This window comes from Lucilia sericata, unplaced genomic scaffold (assembly GCF_015586225.1).
Source record: "Lucilia sericata isolate MDLA Ls3-8-SP2 unplaced genomic scaffold, ASM1558622v1 Contig000869F_arrow, whole genome shotgun sequence".
Lineage (NCBI taxonomy): Eukaryota > Metazoa > Arthropoda > Insecta > Diptera > Calliphoridae > Lucilia > Lucilia sericata.
In genome coordinates this window covers 1-17,210 of record NW_023994860.1, presented here as the reverse complement: position 1 = coordinate 17,210, position 17,210 = coordinate 1, and the positions used below count along the sequence as shown (strand labels likewise).

Below are 17,210 nucleotides of genomic sequence, written 5' to 3'. Positions count from 1 at the left end.
TAACTAACTAACTAACTAACTAACTAACTAACGAACGAACTAACTAACTAACTAACTACACTAACTAACTAACTAACTAAACTAACTAACTAACTACTACACTACTAACTACTAACTAACTAACTAACTAACTAACTAACGAACTACTAACTACTAACTAACTAACTAACTAACTAACTAACTAACTAACTAACTAACTACTAACTAACTAACTAACTAACTAACAACTAACTAACTAACTAACTAACTAACTAACTACTAACTAACTAACTACTAACTAACTAAACTAACTAACTAACTAACTAACTAACTAACTAACTAACTAACTACTAACTAACTACTAACTACTAACTAACTAACTAACTAACACTAAATAACTAACTAACTAACTAACTAACTAACTAACTAACTAACTAACTAACTAACTACTAACTAACTAACTAACTAACTAACTAACTAACTAACTAACTAACTAACTAACTAACTAACTAACTAACTAACTAACTAACTAACCTAACTAACTAACTAACTAACTAACTAACTAACTAACTAACTAACTAACTAACTACTAACTAACTAACTAACTAACTAACTAACTAACTAACTAACAACTAACTAACTAACTAACGAACTAACTAACAACTAACTAACTAACTAACTAACTAACTAACTAACTACTACTAACTAACTACTAACTACTAACTAACTAACTAACTAACTAACTAACTAACCTAACTACTACTACTAACTAACTAACTAACTAACTACTAACTACTAACTAACTAACTAACTAACTAACTAACTAACTACTAACTAACTACTAACTAACTAACTAACTACACTAACTAACTAACTAACTAACTAACTAACTAACTAACTAACTACTAACTACTAACTAACTACTAACTAACTAACTAACTAACTAACTACTAACTACTAACTAACTAACTAACTAACTAACTAACTAACTAACTAACTAACTAACTAACTAACTAACTACTAACTAACTAACTACTAACTAACTAACTAACTAACTAACTAACTAACTACTAACTAACTAACTACTAACTAACTACTAACACTAACTACTAACTAACCTAACTAACTACTAACTAACTAACTAACTAACTAACTAACTAACTAACTAACTAACTAACTAACTAACTAACTAACTAACCTAACTAACTAACTAACTAACTAACTAACTAACTAACTAACTAACTAACTAACTAACTAACTACTAACTACTAACTAACTACTACTAACTAAATAACTAACTAACTAACTAATACTAACTACTAACTAAACTAACTACTAACTAACTAACTAACTAACTACTACTAACTAACTACTAACTAACTAACTAAAACTACCGACTACTAACTACTACACTAACTAACTAACTAACTAACTAACTAATACTAACTAACTAACTAACTACTAACTAACTAACTAACATAACTAACTACTAACTACTAACTAAGCTAATAACTAACTACTACTAACTAACTACACTACTAACTAACTAATACTAACTAACTAACTAACTAACTAACTAACTAACCTAACTAACTACTACTAACTAACTAACTAAACTAACTACTAACTACTACTAACTAACTAACTAACCTAACTAACTAACTAACTAACTAACTAACTAACTAACTAACTAACTAACTAACTAACTACTAACTAACTACTACTAACTAACTAACTAACTACCTAACTAACTAACACTAACTAACGAACTAACTAACTAACTAACTAACTAACTAACTAACTAACTAACTAACTAACTAACTAACTAACTAACTAACTACTAACTAACTAACTAACTAACATAACTAACTAACTACTAACTAACTAACTAACTAACTAACTACTAACTAACTAACTAACTAACTAACTAACTAACTACTACTAACTAACTAACTAACTACTAACTAACTAACTAACTACTAACTAACCTAACTAACTACTAACAACTAACTAACTAACTAACTAACTAACTAACTAACTAACTAACTAACTACTACTAACACTAACTAACTAACTAACTAACTAACTAACAACAACTAACTAACTAACTACTAAACTAACTAACTAACTACTAACTAACTACTAACGTAACTAACTAACTAACTAATAACTAACTAACTAACTAACTAACTAACTAACTAACTAACACTAACTACACTAACTACTAACTACTAACTAACTAACTAACTACTAACTAACTAACTAACTAACTAACTAACTAACTAACTAAACTAACTAACTAACTAACTAACTAACTAACTACTACTAACTAACTAACTAACTAACTAAACTAATCTTTAGAAACTTTCGTTTTGAATGCTATTATTTTCTTAGATAAAGAAGGAATAAATTGTTTAACGAAAAATATAAAAAATTTAATAAAAAACATTTTCAATTCAACTAGCCTAAGATAACTAATACTACAACAAACTGTACGAAAAAAGAAGTACCAAAATTTAAAACAAGTTAATAACAAGAATTTTAAACTGCTATCTTTTTAATTGTTTAGATTTTTTGCAAAACAAATAGGAAATTAGAAAAAAAAAAAAACTACAAAAAAATGTGTATTTAAGATAATTTCCACAAATTGGGTGTAAGATACCTTTGTAGTTAGACCAAAAATAAAAATTCAATCAATAAAATTTGTACTTTTTCATTCATTCAAAATTATCAATGATGGCATTATTGTTTAGCTAATCTTGTCAATTGATTAAAATGTAAAAAAATAAAAATACATGTTTAACAATCGTTTTTTTTTTTTTGGAACTTATTATTAGTTTTTGGAAAATTTTATCAAAAAAAACCAATTTGGTTTTGATTTCGTAAATACCGTGATTTTTAGTATTTAAACCACTCAAGTGGTAACAAGAAATCAGTCACAATTTGTCCGGTGTCATCAGCTGAATACGAATTAAAATCATAATAAAAAAAATTAAACGGAGTAAAGTTTTGAAATGAAAGGTGTGTGTCAAAAAGAAAAAAAGTATTTAAGTGCAAAAAGGACTAAATTTAAAGAAATAATAATAATAATAATAATAATTAGGCAAAAATTTGGATATTTAAAAAAAATCATTAAGTTAAAAAAGTAGTATTTTTTCTACTAAGAAAATTGTCAAATTCTTCTATATTCATCAAATTTTAAATGTATTTTAATTTATAATAATTTTAACACGAAAATTGTGAAAAAAAATATTAATATTAAAAAATATTAATTTTAAAAAAGTAGTATTTCTACTACCTTTTAACAACATAACAAAATAATTAAATTTTAATAAAAAATCAAAATATTAAAATTTAAGATAAGTTCTATATAAACTTTTAGTAAAAATAAACCATTTTTAAACATTTTAAAAAAGTAGTATTTTTACTACCTTTTTATAATATATCATAATAATGGAATTTTTCATCATCATTATAATTTCAAATAAATTTTGAGGAATTTTAAGGAAAATAAGTAAATTTGTTGGATTTTAAAAAGTAGTATTTTTACTACCTTTTAACCACATAACAAAATAGTGAAATTTTTCATAAAAAAATCATTCCATTATAATTTAAAATAAGTCTTTTGAGACACTTTAATAAAAATAATTAAATTAGACACATTTTAAGAATGTAGTATTTTTACTACCTTTTAATCACATAACAACATAATGAAATTTTTCGCAAAAAATCATTCCATTCTGATTTCAAATAAGTTTTTTTGAGAAAATTTAATAAAATAATTAAATTAGACACATTTTTAAAAAGTAGTATTTTTACTACCTTTTAATCACCATAACAAAGTAATGAAATTTTCATAAAAACATATTTCATTATAATTTCAAATAAGTTTTTTTGATAAATTTAATAAAAATAATTAAATTAGACACATTTTAAAAAAGTAGTATTTTTACTACCTTTTAACAACATAACAAAATAATGGAATTTTTAGTAAAAAATCAAACTTTTTCAATTTTAAATAATTTCTATATAAAATTTAAGTAAAAAATAAGCAATGTTTAGAAATTTTAAAAAAGTAGTATTTTTACTAACTTTTTAATAAAACAAAATAGTGGTATTTTTCATAAAAAATCATTCCATTATAATTTCAAATAATTTATGTGAGGAATTTTAAGACATATAAATAAATTTGTTAGATTTTAAAAAAGTAGTATTTTCACTACCTTTTTTAATACAACAAAATAATGGAAATTTTCATGAAAAATTCATTATATTTTTATTTTAAATAAGTTTCATGAGAAAATATAGTAGAAATAATTAAATTAGACACATTTTAAAAAGGTAGTATTTCTACTACCTTTTTGCAGCATAAACAAAATAATGGAATTTTTGATAAAAAAATCAAACTATTTTAATTTTAAATAAGTTCTATATGAAATTTTAGTAAAAATAAGCAATTAAAAAAATGTAGTATTTCTACTACCTTTTAATAAAATAACAAAATTATGAGATATGTTTTTTTGTTTATAAAAAATTAAAATGTTTTAATATTTTTTTTATGTTATTCCTCTTTTTAGGTCTACAAATATCAACAGGATGTCTCCTGCTTATGGCTGCCGTTTTCGGTAAAGCTTCAGCTATCTATAGCATGAGTGAGACTTGTGAATATAGACCCGATGGTTTTATTGCCGATCCAAATTCTTGTGAAAGCTATGGTTATTGTAAAAATAACCAGTTAGTGGGTACTGGTAAATGTCCCGCTGGCTATCTGTATAATCCTAGACTGGGTATTTGCGATAGTCCCGCTAATGTCAAATGCGTTACTGATAGTAAGGATGCTTGCTTGTATGCGCCTGATAACACCTTTGTAGCTGATCCAACCAATTGCAATGGTTATTGCTATTGTAGTAATAAAAATGCCTCTTGTACAACTTGTCCCGGTTCCCAGCTCTTTGATAGTGAAAAGATAAAATGTGTATATGCTTCAGAAAAGCCTAAGTGTACTGCTGATTCGATTTGCCGTTTGGTACCCAATGGGGTATTTGTTGGTAAACCTGACAACTGTGGAGAATACATTGGTTGCCTCGATGGCTTAGGTACTGATGGTAAATGTACAAATAGTTACTTTAATAAACAACTTGGTGGGTGTCAAACAACCAATCCTTGCATAGCTCCTAGTCCAGTTGACATTGGCCCGGGTGTTCTAGAGGATTTAGAACCTAACCCTTCAAAGTGTTTTAATCCTAATGTAATAGGTAAAGCAACTGTTGATAAGCCAGTATTGTTTCTGATGAGAAAACTTGTATGGGTTATTACAAATGTACATCTAGAGATGGACCCGGCACTTGGGGCAAATGTCCAAAGGGTTTACATTTTAATAATGGAGAATGTGTTACCCCCTATACATTCCCCTGTATCCATGACCGTTGTGGTAATTTGAATAGGACATTTGTTGGCGCTATTGATACAGATTGTAAAAATTACTTGATTTGTAAAAATGAAACCTCACAAGCAAGACTTATGATTATAAAAATTATGTTGGCGAAAAATGCTCTGATGGAAAATTCTTTAACGAATTTACTGGAGAATGTGTGACCACATCACCCAAATCCAACACTTATAAACTTTGTGTATGAGTCCTGCGCAATTAATCCAACATCTAAATATTTAATTTATAAAACAAATATATATGAAAAAAATAATAAAAATCTATCAATAACTTCACACTGCTATTTTAATTTGAATTTTTTACTTAATTATAGTTTACATCAAAAAAGGTAGTAGTTTTTTCTACTACTAAATGTCAATAATTGCATACATATTTATGTATCTTAAACAGAATTTCATTAAAATTACATTAAATTCTTGTAATAACACGAAATAGAGTAACAATAATAAATTTAACTTTCAGTTAAAAAAAGTAGTACATCTACTACCTTTTTACAATATAACAAAATATGTAATGGAATTTTTCATAAAAAATTCACTACATATTAATTTGAAATAAGTTTTATAAGAAATTTTAGTAAAAATAAGCCATATTTCTAAATTTGAAAAAAGTAGTATTTCTACTACCTTTTCTTAATATAACAAAATAATAAAATTTTTCATTCAAAACTCATCTATTTTAATTTGAAATAAGTTTTATAAGAAATTCTAGAAAAAATAAGCCATATTTCCAAATTTAAAAAAAAGTAGTATTTTTACTACCTTTTCTTAATATAACAAAGTAAAGAAATTTTTCATTAAAAATCACTTTTTAATTTTAAATAAATTTTATAAGAAAATTTAGTAAAATAACCCATATTTCCAAATTTGAAAAAAAGTAGTATTTTTACTACCTTTTCTTAATATAACAAAATATTGAAATTTTTCATAAAAAATTCACTCCATATTAATTTGAAATAAATTTTATGAGAAATTCTAGTAAAAAGAAGAAAATTTGTTGGATTTCAAAAAAAGTAGTATTTCTACTACATTTTCTTAATATAACAAAGTAAATAAATTTTTCATAAAAAATTCACTATAATTTAATTTTAAATAAGTTTTATAAGAAATTCTAGTAAAAATAAGCCATATTTCTAAATTTGAAAAAAAGAAGTATTTCGACTACCTTTTCTTAATATAACAAAATATTGAAATTATTCATAAAAACATTTACTCCATATTAATTTGAACTAAGTTTTATGAGACATTTTAGTAAAAAGCAGCAATATTGTTACATTTTAAAAAAAGTAGTATTTTTTACTACCTTTTCTTAATAATAACAAAATAAAGAAATTTTTTCATAAAACACTCACTCCATATTAATTTGAAATAAGTTTTATGAGACATTTTAGTAGAAAGAAACACTTTTGTTACATTTTAAAAAAGTAGTATTTTTACTACCTTTTCTTAATATAACAAAATAATGAAATTATTCATAAAAAACTCCATTTTAATTTCAAATAAGTTTTATATGAAATTTAAGTAAAAGGAAGCAATTTTATTGCATTTCAAAAAAAGTAGTATTTCCACTACCTTTTCTTAATATAACATAAGAATGAAATTGTTCATAAACAAATATTAATTTTAAATAAGTTTTATAAGAAATTTAAGTAAAAGGAAGCAATTTTATTGCATTTCAAAAAAAAGGAGTATTTTTACTACCTTTTCATAATATAAAAAAATAATGAAATTTTTCACAAAAAAAATTCACTCCATATTAATTTGAAATAAGTTTTATGAGAAATTTTAGTAAAAAGAAGAAATTTTGTTGCATTTCAAAAAAAGTAGTATTTTTACTACCTTTTCTTAATATAACAAAATAATGAAATTTTTCATAAAAAATTTACTACATAATAATTTGAAATAAGTTTTATAAAAAATTTTAGTAAATAGAAGCATTTTTGTCACATTTTAAAAAAGTAGTATTTCTACTACCATTTCTTAATATAACTAAATAATGAAATATTTCATAAAAAACTCACTCTATTTTAATTTTCAATAAGTTTTATAAGATATTCTAGTTAAAATAAGCCATATTTCCAAATTTGAAAAAAGTAGTATTTCTACTACCTTTTCTTAATATAACAAAATAATTTTAAATAAGTTTTATAAGAAATTCTAGTAAAAATAAGCCATATTTCCAAATTTGAAAATAGTAGTATTTCTACTACATTTTCTTTATATAACATAAGAATGAAATTGTTCATAAAAAATACTAGTTTTAAATAAGTTTTATACGAAATTTAAGTAAAAAGAAGCAATATTGTTACATTTTAAAAAAGTAGTATGTATATCTACTACCTTTTAACACTATAACAAAGTAAAGAAATTTTTCATTGAAAATTCACTTTTTAATTTTAAATGAGTTTTATAAGCAATTTTTGTAAAGAGAAGCAATTTTGTCACATTTTAAAAAGGTAGTATTTTGACTACCTTTTTTCGCGGTATAAGAAAATAATGGAATTTTTCGTTAAAAATTTATTATATTTTAATTTTAAATAAATCGATGGGAAATTTTAGCAATTTTGTCATGTTTTAAAAAAGTAGTATTTCTACTACCTTTTAACAAAATTAATAAATAATTTTTTTTATTTATTTAAAGAAATGTTTACATTTTACTTCCAAAATATGTTCTTAACTCTTAGCTCTAGTTTTTGACATAAAAGATTTTTAGCAAAATTTTCTTAAAATTCCTTCTTTTTATTAAATTTAATGATTTTTATAACAAAAAGTTCAATATCAGTAACTAAAACCTTGTACGAGGTCATATCGCAACACCGCAATCAATGGAGAAGAAAAAAAGTTTCCAATGAAATTTTACGGTATTTATCTTTTACAGAAAACATCAACTTTAAACATTATCTTTATAATATATCTAGAGATAAAAAACCAAAAAATTTCAAAAATAAATCAAAATAATTGAAAAATAATAAATTGAATGGAACAGCAAGAATTTTTTGCTTATTTAAAGATAGAAAATCTACAAACAGAAGCATCAGTAGTGGAAATTACCTAGAAAATAACACACTTAAGAGCCAGAAACCCCGTCAGTAGATATTCGCCAAAAAAGGAACATTTACACAAACATCAATCAAAATGATAGGTAATATTTGAAAAAAAAAAATCGTAAAGAGTTTTTTATCTAAATTTTTCAATAATTTCAGCGAAATTTGTTTTCATTTTAACCATCTCCTTGTTTGGTTTTATTTCCGGCCAACAACACATCAATGTCGATGAGTTATGTTCTTTGGCTCCCAATGCCTTAATTTTGCAGCCTAATAGCTGCTCGGATTGGCTAAGATGTCCCAGCAGTCCCGGTGCCAGCGATATGGAAGATGGTTCCTGTGTATTTGGTTTGTACTTTAACAAGAATACTGGTAAATGTGAATACAAAGATAAGGTTGTGTGTCCCTTTGAATCGAGATCGAAAAATGTGTGCGCTGGTGAAGCTGATGGTTCCTTTGTGGCCGTTAAGGATGAATGCAATGCTTATATTTACTGCAGTGAGGGTGAAGAAAATAAATCCTATTGCCCTAGCAATTTAGTATTCAATCCCATTACCAAGTCCTGTGTTTACCAGAATCAATATAAGTGTCCCGTATCGAAACCCCCAGTCGAAGGTGATGCCTTGTGCAAGTCCTTGCCCGATGGTTTGTTCTTTGCCGATAAACAGGATTGCACTAAATACAGCCTGTGTAAAAATGGTGAGCTGCAAACCTACTCCTGTAATAGTAGTCATGCTTGGGATTATATCCAGGGTGCTTGCGTCTCTATTGATAATGTGGTCTGTTTACCCTCGGCCAAGAAGCCCGAACCAGAACTTAAAGTTTGTGTCAATACCGTGGGTCCAATCTCCGATGGCATTTCCTGCAGTGGTTATTATTTCTGCAAGAAAATGTCCAACGATACACACGATCGTAAACCAGAACATTTCAATTGTCCTGCTGGTACCTTCTTCGATCAGCAGACAAATTCCTGCCGCGATCGTTTGAATGTGAAATGTACATTGAATCGTTGTGAGGGTATGGGCAATAAGTACGTGAATATGGCCGGTGATTGTAGAAAATATATTTTATGTCAAAATGGTGAACCATTTACCAATGGTACTTGTCCCAATAGCTATTACTTCGATGAACGCACTCAAGGTTGCACACCTCAGGTGGTAAATTATGCGGCTTGTATGGCTTAAGACAATGTAATAATAATAAGATGATATGTCTAATAAAAATATTGTATTGAAAATAAAAATCAGATATTTCACTGCGCGGTTTCTTTGAAAATAACATAAAACTATTTACTAAGCAATAACACAGAACTAGAAAAGAACTAGAACAGAACTAGAACAGAACTAGAACAGAACTAGAACAGAACTAGAACAGAACTAGAACAGAACTAGAACAGAACTAGAACAGAACTAGAACAGAACTAGAACAGAACTAGAACAGAACTAGAACAGAACTAGAACAGAACTAGAACAGAACTAGAACAGAACTAGAACAGAACTAGAACAGAACTAGAACAGAACTAGAACAGAACTAGAACAGAACTAGAACAGAACTAGAACAGAACTAGAACAGAACTAGAACAGAACTAGAACAGAACTAGAACAGAACTAGAACAGAACTAGAACAGAACTAGAACAGAACTAGAACAGAACTAGAACAGAACTAGAACAGAACTAGAACAGAACTAGAACAGAACTAGAACAGAACTAGAACGGAACTAGACAGAACTAGAACAGAACTAGAACAGAACTAGAACAGAACTAGAACAGAACAGAACTAGAACAGAACTAGAACAGAACTAGAACAGAACTAGAACAGAACTAGAACAGAACTAGAACAGAACTTGAACAGAACTAGAACGAACTGGAACAGAACAGAACAGAACTAGAACAGAACTAGAACAGAACAGAACTAGAACAGAACTACAACAGAACTACAACAGAACTAGAACAGAACTAGAACAGAACTAGAACAGAACTAGAGCAGAACTAGAACAGAACTAGAACAGAACTAGAACAGAACTAGAACAGAACTACAACAGAACTTCAACAGAACTAGAACAGAACTAAAAAAACTAGAACAGTACTAGAACAGAACTAGAACAGAACTAGAACAGAACTAGAACAGAACTAGAACAGAACTAGAACAGAACTAGAACAGAACTAGAACAGAACTAGAACAGAACTAGAACAGAACTAGAACAGAACTAGAACAGAACTAGAACAGAACTAGAACACAACTAGAACACAACTAGAACACAACTAGAACAGAACAGAACAGAACTAGAACAAAACAAAGCCTTAGAAATAGATCTAGATTATTAATTTAAGATAAAAAATATTAAACAGTTGGATTTGTTTTAATTTTATTATAAAAAAGTAAAAAATAAATATTCTTATATCGTCGCAAAAGCCCTCCTCTGCAACAGCTCCTCTTCCTCATGCATTGTTAAATACACTAGACTCTGTAGTACTTAAGATTTCCGTGGCCCCCGCCAAAGGTCTAAGAGTTGTGGCTGTTTTCGTACATGCTGGATAGTTTACCACCTCATGTGTACACAATTGCTGCAGTTCATCGAAATACATGCCACTAGGACACTCTGTTCGACCGATAATCTCTCCCTCTTGACACAACCAAAAACCCCTGCAACCATCATCATTAATATTGGCCAATTGTATATTGTGATAGCCCAAAGAAACGCAACGATTGTAAGGACAAGAAATATTTGTGCGCAACACACACTCGCCATCATTACTGGGATCGAAAAATCTTTCGAAAGGACATTCACCATGTATAAGTTCTATATTGCCGTCGGTGTGGCCCTTACAGTAATAATAACCATTACAGCTAACACCATCTGATATGAAAACTCCCGCCTTGGTACATTTTAGATTTTCGGGTATTTTTGGCGCCAATGTTGTAGTTTCCATACAATCCACATTTGTGGGATAATCGCAATCACCTTTAAAGGCATTAAAATAAAATGTTTCCGGACAGGTGCCATTTATTAACTTCCCATGCCAACACATTTGATAGGCATTGCAGGAATTTGGTACTTTAATGAATACACCATCTGGTACTATATTACAATAGTCTTCGGGTAATATTTTTACTTCGCAGGTATAATTTCGAATACAATTCTTGGTGTCGGGATTGAAATTCATGCCACTGGAACAGGCACCATGTGAGCCCTTGCCATTTTTGCAATAGTAATAACCGCTGCAGGAATAAGGATCGGAAACAAAACCATCAATCCCGGGTGTAGCCGCACAGGGATTAGTGGAATAACACTTAACAGTATTGGGTGGTACGCAACTACCTGTATTGCGATCGTAGAAGAGATCACCCTCACAGATACCCGGAAAGGGTTTTTTGGTTTACACATGTTATGTATTTGTTACACGCCGAGGGATCTTTAATTTTGGTATTGTTGGCTATATAGGTACATAATAGGTCGGGATTAAATTCTACAGCAGCAGCGTAAGCTGTTGCGACCACAAGGAATAGTAAGGTGAAAGAAATTTGACAGATTGTTGAGACAGATTTAACTGTGAGGAAAAAAAGAGGTTCTTGATTAATTTCTTGAAATATTTAGAGAATCAATAAGATTCAATGACAAGCGGATGAAGTAAATGAGGCGTTATAAAGACTATCAAGGACAAGGGCGACTCCATAAATAATTTTCAATGACAAGCGGACAAAATAAGATTCAATGACAAGCGGATTGAAGTAAATTGAGGCGTTTATTATATAAAGCCTATCAATGACAAGGCGACTCCACTAAATAATTTCATAGTTAATTCCAGCGAATTTAATTGATTCTTTCTTGAATGAAGCAAGTTCTAATTTAACCCAAGTACTGAAATAGAACAGTAACTAGAACAGAACTAGAACAGAACTAGAACCGAACTAGAACAGAACTAGAACAGAAACTAGAGACAGAACTAAGAACAGAACTAGAACAGAACTAGGAACAGAACTAGAACAGAACCACTCAGAACAGAACTAGAATCAGAACGTAGAACAGAACTAGAAACCGAACAGAAACCGAAACTAGAACAGAACTAGAAACAGAACCTCAGAACAGAACTAGAACTAAACCTAGAACAGAAACTAGAACAGAACTAGAACAGAACTAGAACACAGAACTAGAACAGAACTAGAACAGAACTAGAACAGAACTAGAACAGAACTAGAACAGAACTAGAACGAACTAGAACAGAACTAGAACAGAACTAAACAGAACTAGAACAGAACTAGAACAGAACTAGAACAGAACTAGAACAGAACTAGAACAGAAACTAGAACAGAACTAGAACAGACTAGAACAGAACTAGAACAGAACTAGAACAGAACTAGACAGAACTAGAACAGAACTAGAACAGAACTAGAACAGAACTAGAACAGAACTAGAACAGACTAGAACAGAACTAGAACAGAACTAGAAGAACTAGAACAGAACTAGAACAGAACTAGAACAGAAGTAGAACTAGAACAGAACTAGAACAGAACTAGAAACAGAACTAGAACAGAGCTAGAACAGGAATTAGAACAGACTAGAACAGACTAGAACAAGATCTAGAACAGAACTAGAACAGATCTAGAACAGAACTAGAACAGAACTAGAACAGAACTAGAACAGAATAGAACAGAACTTGAACAGAACTAGAACAGAAGTAGAACAGAACTAGAACAGAACAGAACTAGAACAGAACTAGAACAGAACTAGAACAGAACTAGAACAGAACTAGAACAGAACAGAACAGAACAGAACAGAACTAGAACAGAACTAGAACAGAACTAGAACAGAACTAGAACAGAACTAGAACAGAACTAGAACAGAACTAGAACAGAACTAGAACAGAACTAGAACAGAACTAGAACAGAACTAGAACAGAACTAGAACAGAACTAGAACAGAACTAGAACAGAACTAGAACAGAACAGAACTAGAACAGAACTAGAACAGAACTAGAACAGAACTAGAACAGAACTAGAACAGAAACTAGAGCAGAACTAGAACAGAACTAGAACAGAACTAGAACAGAACTAGAACAGAACTAGAACAGAACTAGAAACAGAACTAAACAGAACTAAAACAGAACTGAAACAGAACTAGAACAGAACTGAAACAGAACTAGAACAGAACTAGAACAGAACTAGAACAGAATTAGAACAGAACTAGAACAGAACTAGAACAGAACTAGAACAGAACTAGAACAGAACTAGAACAGAACTGGAAACAGAACTAGAACAGAACTAGAACCGAACTAGAACATATATAGAACAGATCAAGAACTGATCTAAAACGAGTACTGAAATAGATTAATCCAATTGATTGTCTGCTGTCGCCAAAAAATGCCAAAAAATTGCATTATCATTAGAAGACTGTCAAAATTTCAATTATTTTGGCAATTAAAACAAAACTTGTGAAACTTCTGTGATAGTATTCAATGACATTTGAAGCTTGTTAGAACGATAAGATTTTTTAACGATTATTTTTTAAATTATCACTTGAATGAAATAACGTTTGATGTTGAAATGTAACTCCCGATTTTTATTCAACACTTACACATTTTTTCTAAGTTTATAATTTTTTGTAATTTTATTAATGTTTTTTTTTTTTTTGATATTTCGATGTGTAAGTCCTTTTGGTAGCTTTTTAACTATTTTATTTTGACTTGTTCTATATTTTCTTTGAATTTTATTTTAATGTCTTAAATTTAAATTCTTTGGTTACTTTTACATGAGCACTTGTATTGCTTAACTAAACGACTAATGTCTTATAGCTTTCAGACCGGCCTTAAATAAAGAAATTATAATTTGTATAAAATTTAAACACAAAACTTTTCCGTCCCCCATTTAAAATAGTACAATAAAATCTCACTTCTTGATAAAAAAGAACTACAAGAACAAAAGTATAATACAATAATTATTATAAATTATATTTTAGGCAATGCTGCAATTAAACTTAAAATAACAAAACGATTAATTATGTTTTTAATACATGTTGAACTACTGTTGGTAGTTGACAACTGGATGGAGTGTTTGTGAAAGCAGAGAAATACGAAATCAAAATTTTTCTTTACATACATATGCAGATTAAACCCCGAACCGAAAATCCAGAACTGAACTAGAACTGAACAGAACTGAACTAGAACTGAACTAGAACTGAACTAGAACTGAACGGAACTAGAACTGAACGGAACTAGAACTGAACGGAACTAGAACTGAACTAGAACTGAAGAACTAGAACTGAACGGAACTAGAACTGAACGGAACTAGACCTGAACTAGAACTGAACTAGAACTGAACTAGAACTGAACTAGAACTGAACTAGAACTGAACTAGAACTGAACTAGAACTGAACTAGAACTAGAACTAGAACTGGAACTAGAATCTGAACTAGAACTGAACTAGAACTGAACTAGAAACTGAACTAGAACTGAACTAGAACTGAACTAGAACTGAACTAGAACTGAACTAGAACGACTAGAACTGAGCTAGAACTGAACTAGAACTGAACTAGAACTAGAACTGACTAGAACTGAAACTAGAAACTGAACTAGAACTGAACTAGAACTGAACTAGAACTGAACTAGAACTGACTATAACTGAACTAGAACTGAACTAGAACTGAAACTAGAACTGAACTAGACTGAACTAGAACTAGAACTGAACTAGAACTGAACTAGAACTGAACTAGAACTAGACTAGAACTGAACTAGAACTAGAACTGTACTAGAACTGAACTAGAACTGAACTAGAACTGAACTAGAACTGAACTAGAACTGAACTAGAACTGAACTAGAACTGAACTAGAACTGAACTAGAACTGAACTAGAACTGAACTAGAACTAGAACTGGATGCAATTGAGCTGTAAGAGAACTGCACCTAAAACAGAGCTGATTTAGAAAAGACCTAAAATTAGCTGAACTAACTTAAAGCTCTTTGTCAGTAATAATTGTATGTATGTATGTATTTCCCAAGTCGTTACAAACTCACATTTTATTCAAGATAATATTTAGTTAAACAATTTGCAAATATATTTTGTCCATTTAAAATTCTTTAGAGAATGTTTAAAAACACCTTTATCAGTTTAAAAAGTTAGAAATTTAACACTTTATTTGACACTGATAATACCTGCTAACTTGACTATAATTGACTGACGCCTCTACCTCAGCTCCCCTATCTGTGTTATTTATTAGCCTCCTTAAAAACTTTTCTTACGTAGTATTTCCATACAATTTGATTTTATAATAATCATCTATTTTAATAATTACTGAACCCCTATCGAAGTATTTTCCTGATTTAATAATTTATTTTTAATGATTCTTTATTGTAGAAATCGTCAAAGTACTTAGAACTTTATGATCTGTTTTTTCTCTTGGCGATAAGACGAAAGTTCATAGATTTTATTAATGTGGGTGAATTTTTATTGCGAATATCTAAACCTCAACCCATAACAGATTATAAAATAACAAGAGAAGAGATATAAATGTGATAAATAAAAAAAAGATCGAGGGTTTTATCTAAATGCTAATATGAAACCAGATGTTAATTATTTATCTCTTTGAGTAATAAAGTTTCTTCCAAACAATGACATAAATTAATTAAATTCAACAGTTTCTTCTGTCACCGAGGTTACTAACACAATGAATTTAGTAATTAAATAGATATGAACAGAATTAGAACTAGAACAGAACTGGAACAGAACTGGGACAGAACTAGAACAGAACAGACTAGAACAGAACTAGAAAAGAACTAGAACAGAACAGACTAGAACAGAACAGAAAGACTAAGAAAGAACTAGAACAGAACTAGAACAGAACTAGAACATAACTAGAACAAAACTAGAACAGAACTAGAACAGAACTAGAACAGAACTAGAACAGAACTAGAACAGAACTAGACAGAACTAAACAGAACTAGAACAGAACTAGAACAGAACTAGAACAGAACTAGAACAGAACTAGAACAGAACTAGAACAGAACTAGAACAGACTAGAACAGAACTAGAACAGAACTAGAACAGAACTAGAACAGAACTAGAACAGAACTAGAACAGAACTAAACAGAACTAGAACAGACAGAACTAGAACAGAACTAGAACAGAACTAGAACGAACTAGAACAGACTAGAACAGAACTAGAACAGAAACTAGAACAGAACTAGAACAGAACTAGAACAGAACTAGAACAGAACTAGAACAGAACTAGAACAGAACTAGAACAGAACTAGAACAGAACTAGAACAGAACTAGAAAGAACTAGAACAGAACTAGAACAGAACTAGAACAGAACTAGAACAGAACTAGAACAGAACTAGAACAGAACTAGAACAGAACTAGAACAGAACTAGAACAGAACTAGAACAGAACTAGAACAGAACTAGAACAGAACTAGAACAGAACTAGAACAGAACTAGAACAGAACTAGAACAGAACTAGAACAGAACTAGAACAGAACTAGAACAGAACTAGAACAGAACTAGAACAGACTAGAACAGAACTAGAACAGAACTAGAACAGAACTAGAACAGAAAGAACTAGAACAGAACTAGAACAGAACTAGAACAGAACTAGAACAGAACTAGAACAGAACTAGAACAGAACTAGAACAGAACTAGAACAGAACTAGAACAGAACTAGAACAGAACTAGAACAGAACTAGAACAGAACTAGAACAGAACTAGAATAGAACTAGAACAGAACTAGAACAGAACTAGAACAGAACTAGA

General features: G+C 29.3%; 3 protein-coding genes across 3 annotated transcripts; 2 read left to right on the top strand and 1 right to left on the bottom strand.

The window, feature by feature from the left end:
• The first annotated feature begins 2,719 nt into the window (after positions 1-2,719).
• LOC119608679 (peritrophin-44-like) lies at positions 2,720-5,705 on the top strand. Its single transcript, XM_037963186.1, is given in 4 exon segments — positions 2,720-3,000; positions 4,557-5,258; positions 5,261-5,491; positions 5,494-5,705. Coding segments are annotated over 4 exon segments (1,062 nt in total). The 5' UTR covers positions 2,720-2,993; the 3' UTR covers positions 5,616-5,705.
• Positions 5,706-8,420: 2,715 nt separating this feature from the next.
• LOC119608680 (peritrophin-44-like) lies at positions 8,421-9,726 on the top strand. The gene is made up of 2 exons (XM_037963188.1): positions 8,421-8,569; positions 8,631-9,726. The coding sequence occupies exons 1-2, from the start codon at positions 8,563-8,565 to the stop codon at positions 9,653-9,655; spliced, it is 1,032 nt and encodes a 343-aa protein (XP_037819116.1). The 5' UTR covers positions 8,421-8,562; the 3' UTR covers positions 9,656-9,726.
• Positions 9,727-10,819: 1,093 nt separating this feature from the next.
• LOC119608675 (peritrophin-44-like) lies at positions 10,820-14,248 on the bottom strand. Its single transcript, XM_037963180.1, is given in 3 exon segments — positions 10,820-11,845; positions 11,847-12,019; positions 14,043-14,248. Coding segments are annotated over 3 exon segments (1,113 nt in total). The 5' UTR covers positions 14,047-14,248; the 3' UTR covers positions 10,820-10,909.
• Between the last annotated feature and the right edge of the window lie 2,962 nt (positions 14,249-17,210).